We start from the raw sequence: 13,252 nt of genomic DNA on the forward strand, positions 1-13,252 counted from the left end.
AATGCGAGATGAAATCCTAGTGTGACCATTCAAGTGAAAACACTGAGCTGGGCTTTCCTGTAGTGCTGTTTATTGTGCTGTACAAGGTAATTCGAACTTTTGACTGTAGATGAAATTTTAAAGTGTGACCATGCACATAAAAGCTACCAAGCAGTCCTTTTTATGCTGTTTATTTCCAACTATCTTGTAGATAAAGTTTCAGAGTCTTAACGCATTTCACAGGTGGGCGCGTTTGGGAGAAAGTTGATTTTTGGAAAGCCAGTTATAACCAATAGGCAATCGACCTCAAAACAACAAGCCTTCGTTTTCCCCAGCTGGCAGGAAATTTAATTTCTCTCCTGTTGCTCTTATTCTCTGATGCTAGGTCCGTGCAAGAACTACGAGTGTCCATTTCCTCACACAAGGTGTGAAGTAAAAGACGGTTTCCCTGTTTGCAAATGCCCTCTCTTCTGTACTTCGGATTACCGTCCAGTGTGTGGCACAGATGGCAAGACATACGGCAACATGTGTGGCTTGGAGGCGGCTGCTTGTCAGACAAGACACTTCAAACTGAAAATTAAGCACCTTGGAGAATGTACGTATCATACAGTTGCGCTATGATTGTGTTGGTTTTCTAGGACCACTTTTTCTTGTACCATCTTTAGCCTGTTTTCATTCCAAACCAGATGAATGCCAACCATACCGGCCAGTTCACTGGTTTTTCTAGCGCCGGTTGAGTGTTGACTGGCATCGATACTATGACGATTCCGTCATTGACCGCGTAGTACACGCGCTCCAGTGTCCAGGTTTGGGGCGTAGAAAAGCGGTCTGGACATACAAACCTGTATATGGCTAGCACAACAGTCCATTTGTTTATGGGGTGGGTGGGTAAATGAAGTGGAAGAGCCTTATTCTACAACATTGGTAGTTTGATTCCCATCACAACTTGTCTCAGCTACGGCAAGGGTGAAAGACAAAGCTATTGATTTTTAAATTTGTTTCCTTTTAGGTTTAAGTGTCAACCCGTGTGATGGATTCGTGTGCAGCCACAAGCGCCATAGATGTGTGGTAAAGGAACAGAAGGCAGTCTGTAAGTGTAACAGAGCATGCACCAGAGAGTATGATCCGTACTGCGCCTCGGATGGCATTACCTACCCTAACAGATGCAATCTGGAAGTGGCTGAGTGCGAAAAAGGAACGTCTTTGACTGTTTTACATGCAGGACGATGCACAGGTATAGCATTATTTGGTTTGTTCCCCCAAACGATGCTTCATTAAATAACCTTTGTTTTTTGTCTTTAATACATGATAATGCATGAAATAAAGTGTGACATTGTGATGAAAGTTATTCAGCATTATTTTCATGGGGTACCGTGTTTTTATACTGTACATAGTGGTTCTGGATGAAATCCTTAAGTATAATTTCTCAAACGGGAACCATTAATCAATACCTTGTGACATCTGGATAAAATCCTAAACTGTTCCTATTCAAATGGAAGTTGCTGAGTAGTATTTTCCTGTGGTGCTAGCGTTGCGGACGAAATTCTACAGAGTTACTATAATTCTCTGCATAATTCTCTGTAGAAGTAGTATAGATTGAATGCGAATTTAAGGTATCTTCAGGAAGAGTGGAGTTTCCTGTAGTTACAGTCATCGTTTCTATAGAGGGGGTGAGAATAACTAAATATTGGTACCTTTGAGAACGAAAACTGATAAAGCCAGTTGAAATATGTAATGCACCGGCGCGCTGATGGGGTGCGAATGTTCATTCTGTTGGTCAGTGAGCCAGCAGTAAGTGGCGGACCAATCCATTGATTTAATTTATTCTCTGGCCGACTGACTACACAGGGATTATACCTTTAATTGGACACTAGTAGCCTGTGACCTCCCTCCTAAAAAAGGAATTTGCGAAACTTACATGTCAAGTTACTCTTTCAATGCCACCTCCAAACTGTGCGAAGAGTTTATTTATTGAGACTGGAAAGGAAACGGGAATCGTTACAGCATCATTAGGACTGTGAGGGAAAAAAATGCAATAGTCAGTTCTTGAAGTATTGCTTTTCACGTCATCGTCATTCGTCCTCGTCATCAGTAGGGAACTTGAACAACACTGACGGCGACGGCAACGAAAATATAACTTGAAAATATAACTTCGCGTCACTTCTACTTGTTCGCGATTATTAAGTTCGTTCCACTTGTACAATATGGGCAAAGAATCCTGGAACTAAATTGATAGGAACGGCGTTCAAGTAAGGAAGAAGAATGACAAATTCACCTTGAATTTGGGCATTTCAAGTTGTTGTTTTGCTGATGACGGCAAAGAAATGTATAGAAACATATAACACACGTGCAGAACGATTGGTTTTGCTCATTAAACCTATAATTTTGTTGCGTTCTCGTTGCCGTCGCCATCGTTGCTTGAGTTCCCTAGTATCACCATCACTATTGCTATCGACATGCTCCTCATCGTTGTTGTCGTCCTCATCACTATTATTATCAACTGCCATCATCATTATTTTTGTCTCAATACAAGTTATCGATTCGTTACCCTTATTAGCTTGTTATCGGCTTTCTGGCTCTTTGAGTTTGTCAGAGAACGATTTCTGGAGAAAAGCGATCATACAGTGTAAAAGGGACTCCACAGCCATGCTTGATTTCATGTGATGTGATCAGCCTGATTTTACCCATGCACTCCTCAATTCTGGAAAAGCAAACTTGTTAATTATTGCGTTTATTCGTTCCTTTTACAGCCCAAATTCCAAACTCTGATGATCCCTGTCTGTCACATGAGTGCCCGTTCCATGGTGTTTGTCGCGTGTCTGAAAATGGTGACCCCGTGTGCGAATGCGTCACAGACTGCCCTGGCATCGATGATCCTGTTTGTGGGTCAGACGGAAAGAACTACTCTAGTGAATGTGTTCTGAAGGCACAGGCTTGCCAAACCAAGACCTTGATACACGTTGCTGGTGGCCCTGCGAAGTGCAGTGAGTTGACACTTGTTTTTATTATCGAGAACATTTGTAGTACTGTGTAAAATAAGAAATAAAGACTGTGACTCGCGCGCTTTGTTTTGGAAAAGAAAAAAAGGCCGCTGATTTTAACGTCATGATTGCCGGTAAATAAATACAAATTGACTACTTTACTTGATTTGATGATATTGTGATTAGATAAGAACATTTGTCGCCAAAAGTGAATGGTTTTGCGAGAGCGAAGCCGGAGAAAAACCGTGAGCTTCGATGGACAAATAATTTTCTAAGGGCAAATGCCGAGCATATTTTGAAGCCACATGCCAGTCATTTTATTTGCAATTCTCTTAGCTGAAAACGCGCGTCCGGTGTTGATTGAAAACAGTTTTTTGGCACCGCTTTTCGTCGAGTACCATAATGTCCTCGTCTGTTCCAAAAGGAAAACGCTCTACCATGGTGAAGTATCCAAAAAATGTTTTTCATTGCACCACAACGTTCAAACCTGGGGGATATCACTCAGGAAATAATTTTATTTTGGCGTATTACCGTGACACATTTTGACCAACCGCAGATAAGCAAAACTGTTGGATCGTTCATAAAACAAAAACATAAAAAACAATTACAACTTTTGTTTTCTCCAGCATCAAGAAGGCGAAGATGCAAGTCTTGTCCCGCACGCACCAACCTCTTTACACACTTTTGTGAAAGTGATTTCGGTGAGTATTTTGTGATCTGAGATTGACATTTTAAAAGATTTCGTAAATTTTGTACTTAAATTAAATATGTGTGTATGTTCATATTATTGTTGCCGTTTGTTCTGCTGCCTGTCCGTATTTTGGAGTGAGGATACACAGAGTGATCACAGTAGGTCCAAATTTGTAGGTTCGAGCGCCTGGAATGAGAAATATATCTTGCATTTTGTCTGTCTTTGAGGCCCAAAGTCAGAGTTGTTGTATATTACACCAATTTTGTGACGATTCCAATTATGGCCTACAAGGTTGACCACACTGCGTTAAATTTGGATTAAAGGGCCACTTGCTCAAGAGGCGTTTCATATTTCTCGCGATTTTAGATCTCTTTGATCTTAACCTTCTCGCTGACGGATTAACCTGACATGTCTTGCAGTTATCGAAGGCACGTTAGAGAAGATCAAAAGCACTGAAGATGGTGACTCGTCCGTGTTAATGGTGAAGGTCTCTGGAGTCTTCAAAGGACCGGATTCAATACAAAATAAGATCATTAAGATTGACATCGTAGAAAACTTACAGAGGTAAACTATTATATCAACATGTCAGCTGTTTTATCTAGTGTATCACCTACAACGCAAAGTTCATGGCGTAAAAAAAATCCCATTTCAACCTTAAGCTGCTGTCACAGTTTACTTCAAAGAGTATCTGTCGAGGTGTGTCGACCTCGATTTGTAATATATTTTATTCAAACAACGAAACGACAACCACATGAATTCTGAACGTGAGGTGGTCTTCGATTGCTGAATTGTTGCTTGTAGAAGCGTTTACATTTTTTCAAGGGAAGCAGTCAGACATTTGAAGGAACGACCCACCCCTCCTCTCCCTCCCCCCTCCCTCTCCCCCCGCCTCGAACTAGCGATAACATTTCGTGGTTCTTTATTCCAGCGGCCTGCTGTTGATTAAAACATTATACAAACTGTATACAGGTATGATGCGCAAGAAAAAATATTGTGGAAAGCAAGGACAATGTACGAGAAGCAACGCTATTTTTTCCTTTCCCCGCGCGTCGCGTTTCCTCGCGGAAGGCGATTTTCGCGCGCGCTGGCGTGTTTCTTCGCTCTGCTACCCCTGAGTTCTCGGGTTTCCGTTATTCTCAGTTGCTTTAATTTTAAATGCTTTTTATGATAGTATGATAAAAAGTGGTTACTAAAGGCCTGACTTTCACTACTGACTCAATCAAACGCAGGCACACAGCTCCTGCAAGCTTATTGAGGAACAAAACAGTCTGTTCCTTGTCTAATGCTTGTGCTTGTGTTTGTGTCGCCTGTGAAAACAAGACCCAACCGCAACATATCGGGGTTGTTTTTCTCTTTCTTTCTTTTTTTTTAGCTGCATCTGCAGAGAGCTGAGACTGAAAAGGCCAGTCGTCATCGCAGGTTCCACCACAGACGATGGTGGATATTACCTCAATAAATCATCAAGTTTTGTGCGTCACTCGGGTAAACGATTGCTCGATAAAGTCCAGCGACGTACGAAACACGACAAGTGCTACAAAGTCAAGAAACAAGACTAAACACCTCCGTTAAAGGTTTCTTTAAAAAAAGGATGGATTTGACGTAAACTTTAAGTTTTAGTGAAACAAATTTGAACGTGAATCGACGGTTTCCCAGGATATCAAGAGATAATGATGACTGTGGTTTTAATGACTCACCTGATTTAACAATTCGATCAATGAAACGTCAAGATTTTAGTTTATTAAGTGGCAATGAAGTAATACTGTCGATCAGATTATTTTTGTAGTGAAATTTATTTTTGTAATTGTTAGCGAAAACGTGTAATAAAGAGCAGGGACATTTTTTAGCTGTCTTATTGTGGTACAAACAGACGGGTTAGCGTGCTGGTTTCAGTTTCAGCCAAGTGAGGATCCTGTGGTTAAACTCGACTTGGGGTTGTGCCTTTCTATTGTCGGTGGGTGTCGTTGAGCGGGGGGAGGGGGTGTAAGGGGGTTGCGGGATTTTGAAAGCGATATGGAGGTATCATATACGCCTTTTTTTTTAGTATATCCAAAAACTATCAATTTATTGAGTTATTATGAGTAAATTCTAAATGGTCCATCATTGTCAGGATTATAAACGTAGGTGACATCTACGGGACCGTGCGCCATACAGTAAGTCTCGGGTTATGTTGCAAACAGCGCAACAATATAGACTTGACAAAGAACTTGCTTAGTTCCTAGGCTTCACTCTGTCTTTCAGGGAGAGGCCTGTCTTTTCAGTGAATACATTTAGGGTCACTGTAATCCATTCGTCTTGACCATTGACCATTGACCATTGACCATAAAGGCCTGGGAGAAAGCCGAACATTAAGTATACAAAACCAACATAGTACATTTGACGATAGAACTACACAGTGAACTTGGCACATGGAGCATCACTCGATTGACGTGGCAGCGAACTGTGGACTGAAAAAGCAAAGCACAGCTAAGATTTGGCAAGACGAAACAAGCTGCGAGAGAACGACTTGAAAGAGGGCCAAAGCCAGACGTACAGGAGAGGCGAGGGAAGTGCTGCGAGCGCTGAATTAAGGCGCAAGCATCCAGGGCCGGGTTGTTCGAAAGCCGATTAACGCTAATCCACGATTAAAAGTTAACCGAGGTTTTCATCTCGCTCATTAAACATTATTTTCAAGGCTCATTTTAATCTTATGGTAAAGAAAAGTCTAAGGCTAAACTGAGGGACAAAAATCTTTTGGACGAATCCTTAAGGATTAGTAAATTTACTTGAGTCAAAGTTCACGTTAACCCAGGATTAGCATAATCGGGCTTTGAACAACTGGGCCCAGGGGGGTCTAGGGCATGTTCCTCCAGAAAAGTTTGAAATCTAGAATCTCTAAAATGCTATTTTTTAGAACTCCTTCATGGATATTTCTTCTTCAAGGAGAAGACCTGAGACCGGTTTCGTTTAAAACGATCAGCATGTTGGTGGGGAAGGGAGCGCGTTGCGTGACGAGCCCAAACGACGGCTGCGAAGGAGACTACATTTTCGTTTTTTTCTGGTGTGGACGTAGGGACAAAACGCATCGAGACGTATGCGTTTTCAAACGAAACGCAAAGTGTGCACAGGGCCTAAATTAAAAGGCAATTGGATTCTTGTGCAGTAACACATTTTTTAAGATCGTGGTGTTATAGTATCGATGAAAATACAGTTGAACCCCTCCATGTGCGACCATCTCTCATAAGCGAACACTGTAGAAACGAACACCAAAATGGGTCTTAAAATAGAGGGCAGAGGGCGCTGTCCTACAGGGGTAGGTAGTTTAGGTTATTTTTGTCCTAGACAGGGCCAGGGTTTCAACACCCCAGCGGCACCCCAAATATGGGTCAAGTACTCACCCCCGAGAGGCGACCGACAATTGAATTTTTTCTTTTGTTTTTAACCTCCACTAAGCGTACACTTGACTCATGAATTCAATCTCACCACGGAAAAAGTTGTACTTGTGACGCTGCATAACGCAGTTGTGAAAATGAATTGTGTTGTTACGTTATACTGGAACGTTTAATTCCAGTCATCCGATGTTCGATATGGAGGTCCTGTTGTTGATCATATTGGTTAGTTTTGTAAGTCAGTCTGAACGTGTGCTGACAAGCAAACAACATGAGCAAAGTACTGAAACTCTTCAACGAGGAAAACGTTCGCTGTCATTTATAATCGGAATGGATTTTCCGTAAATTTTCGTTGCCATCACGAAAGTTGTTTCGTAAATTGCCTTGACATTCTTTGGATCTGCCATGCTGCCAAGTTTCCGGTAGTTTTGCGATCTGCTAAAAAGATGTTATACGATTTGGAAATACATGTAATAAGCCTCTAAAACTACCAAAGGCTAGTGACTGAAAATTAGACTCCCGGGTTGGGTTGGGTTGGGTTGGGTTGTCGCTTACTTGAGGTTCTGACTGTACAGAATTTTCCCAGTCCGTGTTCAGATTAAACACCTCTCAACGCCCCCAACCAATCCAGCGGAGCGAGACAGGCGGCTGTATTCGCAGGCTAAAACGCCCCTTATTGTAGAAGCATCCGTTTAACGCGTCCAATTTTATCACAAGTTCGTATTTTGTGGGCCTATTGTAGTCCTAAATTTGCCGCACGCAGTTGTTTTGACCTAATTGATTGCAATGACTGCAAATCACTGTCTGAAATTGCTGTTCTTTTGCGCCGGATCGTTTATTGGCTAAAATCCACTCCTTTCACGCAAAACTCCAATGCGTTGTCTCCATGATGTTTTATTTCGATTCCCATGTTCTATTTTGGATTACTCAGTTGAAGTAAAAAGGTTCACCCATCTGTTACATCGTATTTGGAGTGTACCAGAGGTTGCATTAACTTTCGGCCGGGAATCTTTTAACTTCGGTGCGATTGCAGCATACCGGAATACCGGTTATACAGGACTCAGCAAACCGGTTTTACCGAGATGATGAAGTCTTACAGTGCAACGAACTCAACCGTGGCCACCCAACACAGGTCACGTTTACAACAAAGAAGTCTGGCTTTGGTAGTTTGTAAACCAATCAAAAACGAGAACATTTCTTTAAATTTCAAAGTGCCGTTTTTTTCGGTGGCCCCGGTTGAGTTCGTTGCACTGTAAATGAAGTCTTAAATCAATCACAAACATACGTGTGACTTTACAATATACAAGGCGCCTCTGGCTGCCGTCTCAGTCCATATGTGATTTCACCCCACCCTCCCAGACCAATACACACAAAGTGACCAGACCACAACACCGGGAACTGCGTCCCCTACTCTTTACGAAGAGTGAGTGGGTTCTTTAACCAGCTGGCCTTTGCTAACTTAGTCCCCTACGTAGCCGTTCTTAGTGTCGTCACGCAACGCTCCTTCCCAGGGATTGCGGGACGACACTAAGAACGGCTGCGTGGGAGACTATTAGCAACTATGCTAAAATTGAACGTTTTCACAGAAAAAAAAAATTTAGAAAGGGGGCAGTGAAACCTTCTGCCTTGGCGGTAATGGTGTCTGCCCAATAAAGGTCTTCCTTGCTTACTTGTTTATCAATTCCAATTCAACTCCTTAGCTGTTCCTTAGCATGGCGGAATGCATATGCTACACTTTAATAAAAACTTGTCTCATTCGATGTAAACTGTGAGAACATCCAAACTATGAGGCATCCAGATATAGATGATAAAGTGAGAAAAAAAAGTTCGAAAAGAAACCCCTGCCTTCCCCCCTACCCCTCCACCACCAGTAAAAATTGAGTCTTCCAAACTCTCAATGCAAAAGTCCTTTAAAAAAATAAACATGAGTTAAATCATGATCTCCTAGGCCGCCTGAATATAAAAGCCCATGGATCTGTTTGGATTATCTCATGATGTTGGCTTGGTGTCTCAAGCTGTTTCTGTTATCAGGTTCAACCATTGCGAAATCCTTCCAACAACAATTCCAAAACTTTCCAAAAATGTCCTTTGAACGAATATTTGAAGCTCAGGGCGTACATTTGAAATTTTACAGTTCTGGTACCAAAAATTATTATTTTTTCGCTTTTATCCTGAAAATCGTTCTTTACGACCAGACTGCCAACACATGTTTTCACTGGGTCAAAAATTTGTAATTTCAATTTATAAAAAAAATTGTAAGGTTTCTGTTTTTGTTCCTTTAGCCTATGTTATTATGATACTAATTGCATCCCCTTCTGTTTTACGTTGTAACGTTTTTTACATTAGGGTCGGTTTCTGAAATAACCTGAAGAAGAAAGGCCGTGCCTCCCGAAATATTGGGAAAATATATTTCCCTTACCGTGAAATGTGCCTTGCTCTTTTTTATATTACTTGTTCTAAAATTCATACTACCTTTCAGACCTGTCTTCTAGGGTCTTACCCTATTTCAGATCAAACGTTGCTCAAAACCAATTCCTTTGGCGCTACATGGCTTATATGTACGGACGCGTATCTGGCACCCCCTGCAGATTGTGCAGGGGCGGATGACATCATCACCAACTTGACAAAGGAGAGAGAGCCTGTAATTGAGGTAATCGAAAGTACTCCCTAATCTTTGATTATTACTAGTAAAAAGCTTTGCTAAAACGGAAAGTCTTACGATCACGTTTGAACATGAATGCCCGCTATGTTCCTTAGTTCATAAGAGAGTCTATTCCAAATTTTGGGAGCAGCAGAGAATGTTAGCCGATGGGGCTAGAAGTAATACTTTATAATTGTCATTAGAACGTAGACTCTTACTAGAGTTCGGTTTGAGCGTGACCAAGTCAGAGAGATAATGAGGGGCCAGCTTTAAAGGTGATAACAATGAAAGGACAGATCTGAGGCAAAAATGCAATTTGATCTAAATAAACAGACATTTTCACCTGTGTCCAAGAAACAAACTGGCAAATAACAAAATTATCACTGACGCTTAAAAGGTGATTAACGGACAGCTGTGAGCAGGCTGTGACATGCTGATATGTAAAAGCATAGCAGGAAATTATTCAGTTCTTTACTTCGTTTCAAAGCATCGGGATGAAGGCAACGGTTGCAGCGTGTTGTATTGTTCTGATACTCTTTTTTTCACTTTCGCTAGTGGATGGCTTGGGTCCCAGTTGCAAGTATGATAAAACAACCGATGTGAGTTACTCTCATTTAAGTGCTCGTTTTGTGAATATGTTATCGCTGTTATTTTATACAGCGCCTTTGTGTAGGATATAGATCCGCAGCCAACTGAAAGACTCTCGTTCTCATTTTTAAGGAGTGCATATCTGGAAGACTGAAAGAACGGGCAAAGCTTGTAGATGAATTCACTCAGTTGATCAACAAACGAAGGATGCAGGTTAGAGTAAAGTAAAAACCACTTATCCATTAACTCGCTTTCAAGTTGGAAATGTGTATCCCCTCACGCCCTCGTTTCATTGCCCTGTGAGCAGCAGCTCTACGTATGAGTAGTGCCCACTGGCACAGGAAGGAATTGCTGCTCGAAGGACTCGGTAACGTTACGTTGCCTGTTAAACTGAAGAGCAAGGCTGTGTTGAACAAAGTTTCCTCTAGCGTACAAGGTCTGTTAAGGCTAAAACGTTAAACAAAATCCGAAACTCAGGCTGCCTAAGTGTTTTACGATGGGTGTGCTGGATGTTAATGTTTTTATGTCATTTTAGACAAATTTCACAACGCCAGCTCAGAACTTAGGTGGGGCAAAACATGTACTTTAGCTTGTGTTACTTGAAGCCCCTAGCCCTTTTTAATTTCCATTTTGTTTAGAATTTTTTGAACGCATTTAATGGTGAAGGAACGCTATGAAAAACGATATTGGCTGTTACATACATGAGATGTGCAACTAAACTTTTAGCTTGTAATGCATATTTTTAGGCCAGTTAAGAAGAGGGAATATTGAATTTAATTTATTCATACGCCAATAGATTAGTAACTTGCTGGTGAAGTTTGGAGAGTTTCTCAAATTTCTGTCCATATGTATGTTTTTTATTTCAGGAAAAGCAAGCGAAACTGCGAAGAGACATTTGCCTCTCCGCCCGCGAGCTGAACTGCTAAGAGGAACTTCGAAACTGAAGAACGCAGTTGTAAACAATACGAGCTATAATGGGAACGGATACTCACAAAATTTACCAGTATTGTATACTCGTCAGAATTTAGTGTTTAACTAAACCCAAGCAATAATAAATGACATTGAAATTCTGTGATCTCGTATTGCAATTCCTCAGTTCTTTGCCTCGCAAATCTGGCAGTAAAAATTTAGACGAAAAGAGTTGGCTTTTCCAGTTTGACTTTTCTCATGGGCTAAAATCGCTCGATCTATAAAAAAAAAGTCACTTTAATTTACTTTTGGCTCCTAGCTTAAGAGACTTATTTGAGAAAAACAAAACAGAAGAAAAAGGAAAGAAAAGACTTAAAAACATGGGTTGGACTCTCAGAGAGGGAAGAACGAGCAATTCTGGCTGATAGCTCTAATTAAATTTCATGTGCGGATTGTAAGAAACCTTTTTTTCCTGTTTTAATTTAAAATTCGAAAAAAAGCAGTTGTGTACAACAGATGTCTCCGATCTGTAAATTTATTGACTTTATTAGTTGGCAATACGGAAATAAAATTGGTTTTTGAACAGGAACTCATTAACGAAGTCGAACCTCAAGAACCTCCGATGCTAACAGAAGTAAAATCAAAATGAAATGCAAACTGATTCGTCAACAAACACACAAAAGGTATTAGGTGGTAAATGAAACCTGCATCAACCATTACAACCAAGGCTACCCTTTTATACCAGAGACGAATTGATTGTTGATATTTTTCTGAGACAAACTTACTATAGAAAGGTAAAAATCGTCTGGGGTTTATACGTCTCCTAGTTCATCCGTATAAAAACAAAAACAGGCACAGTAGGTGTCGCTGTTTGTTTACTACGTTTTTTCCAGATGCATATCCTTCGACTGTCAGATAAAAACGTTCACACTAGTTTCCAATCTTCTTTAATAATTTATAAACATCTGTCTAAAACCATCTCAGCTTGTAGATGGGGGGTATTATTTTTAATTTTTTTATCCCCGGCTGTGCCAGTTTGATAAATTTTCTTGTGGTATGAATTCAGCTTTTTCTATCATCGAACTAAACAGGACGCAAATCCTTTTTTCCTTTGTCCTTCTGTCGCTATTTCGCTCGATATGCTGATAGAAATTTCTCCAGTTTCGTTTCCTCGTAAATAGCTCCGCAAGATGTGACGGGTTGAAGCCTAACGAGTAAAATAGAAACAAATTATTTTATTGCCAACTTAGTTTGATTCGGAGGATCTTTCTTGCAAGACGTGCTTTCCTAGAGTGACTGCTGTTCGTCAATCTCGTTCCCAGGGCTTTTCCCTTCTCGTTGGGGCCCGCCCCAGGCTGATCTGACTGCGTAGAAAACTTAACAACACAACAGCGACATGATAGAGACCAAACCGAGAATCAACAGAATGCGGCAACCGTGGACAGCTGTTTCGAGCTGGTTGGCTATTGTCAGCACGGTGTAGCACAGCAAAAAGTAGAACACCAACCATGTCGTAGCCTGCGAATACAGTCGCCTCTCATTCGCTCCTGCTACTACGTGCGAAACGCGAATGAGAGGCGGCTGTATTCGCAAGCTAACGATGTCGCTGTCGTGTTAAGTTTTCTACGCAGTCAGATCAGCCTTGCAGAAATTTGAGCCTATTGTTAAGCCCGAGTTTTCCGAAATCTTCCTGCCCCACCCAAGCACTACATGCATTCATGGTGTAATTTCATTTGAACTGGAAAGTTTTATCCAACTTTTTATGGCGTCAGTTTTCAAAAGGGCAACCTTTTGAAGCTAATAGCCTGTGTACTGCCGCCCCCTCCACTCCGGAGAAATCGGGGAGAGATTTTTCCGGAGGGGAGGGGGCGGTTGTACACAGGCTAGAAGCTGATTTCCTTAAACTTATCAGTGACGCGAGTGGTTTTTATTCTGTCTTGCCCTCCCATCCAGTCATGAAGTACATATTTTGTAACCATTCGTTGTTTATGCCAAGAGTTATGCAAGAAAGAGGGTTTCATATAAGTTCGTGTTTCACAGCTTGTGTTTAGATGAGGTTAGAGCTAAGGGACACCTTGCGATGTCCATCATAAGGAAC

The 13,252-nt window shown here is 41.3% G+C and overlaps 1 protein-coding gene and 1 long non-coding RNA gene across 5 annotated transcripts in view; both read left to right on the forward strand.

Annotated features, from left to right (window-relative positions):
* Positions 1-5,494, forward strand: part of LOC146480063 (uncharacterized) — a 56,411-nt gene extending 50,917 nt beyond the window's left edge. For all 4 annotated transcript variants that reach the window (XM_085110134.1, XM_085110137.1, XM_085110136.1 and 1 more), the window contains 6 exons: positions 365-574; positions 989-1,213; positions 2,730-2,963; positions 3,587-3,661; positions 4,071-4,215; positions 5,024-5,494. In XM_085110134.1, the coding sequence (XP_084966260.1) occupies positions 365-574; positions 989-1,213; positions 2,730-2,963; positions 3,587-3,661; positions 4,071-4,215; positions 5,024-5,207 (1,073 nt within the window). In that variant the 3' untranslated portion in view covers positions 5,208-5,494. The remainder of the gene's footprint in view (positions 1-364; positions 575-988; positions 1,214-2,729; positions 2,964-3,586; positions 3,662-4,070; positions 4,216-5,023) is intronic.
* Positions 5,495-10,107: 4,613 nt separating this feature from the next.
* LOC146480064 (uncharacterized) lies at positions 10,108-11,320 on the forward strand. Its single transcript, XR_014864802.1, has 3 exons — positions 10,108-10,256; positions 10,378-10,458; positions 11,112-11,320. It is a non-coding gene; the product is annotated as an uncharacterized LOC146480064 (long non-coding RNA).
* The last annotated feature ends 1,932 nt before the right edge of the window (positions 11,321-13,252 follow it).

The sequence above is a fragment of the Pavona decussata genome, unplaced genomic scaffold (assembly GCF_977016875.1).
Source record: "Pavona decussata unplaced genomic scaffold, jaPavDecu1.1 SCAFFOLD_56, whole genome shotgun sequence".
Classification (NCBI taxonomy): domain Eukaryota; kingdom Metazoa; phylum Cnidaria; class Anthozoa; order Scleractinia; family Agariciidae; genus Pavona; species Pavona decussata.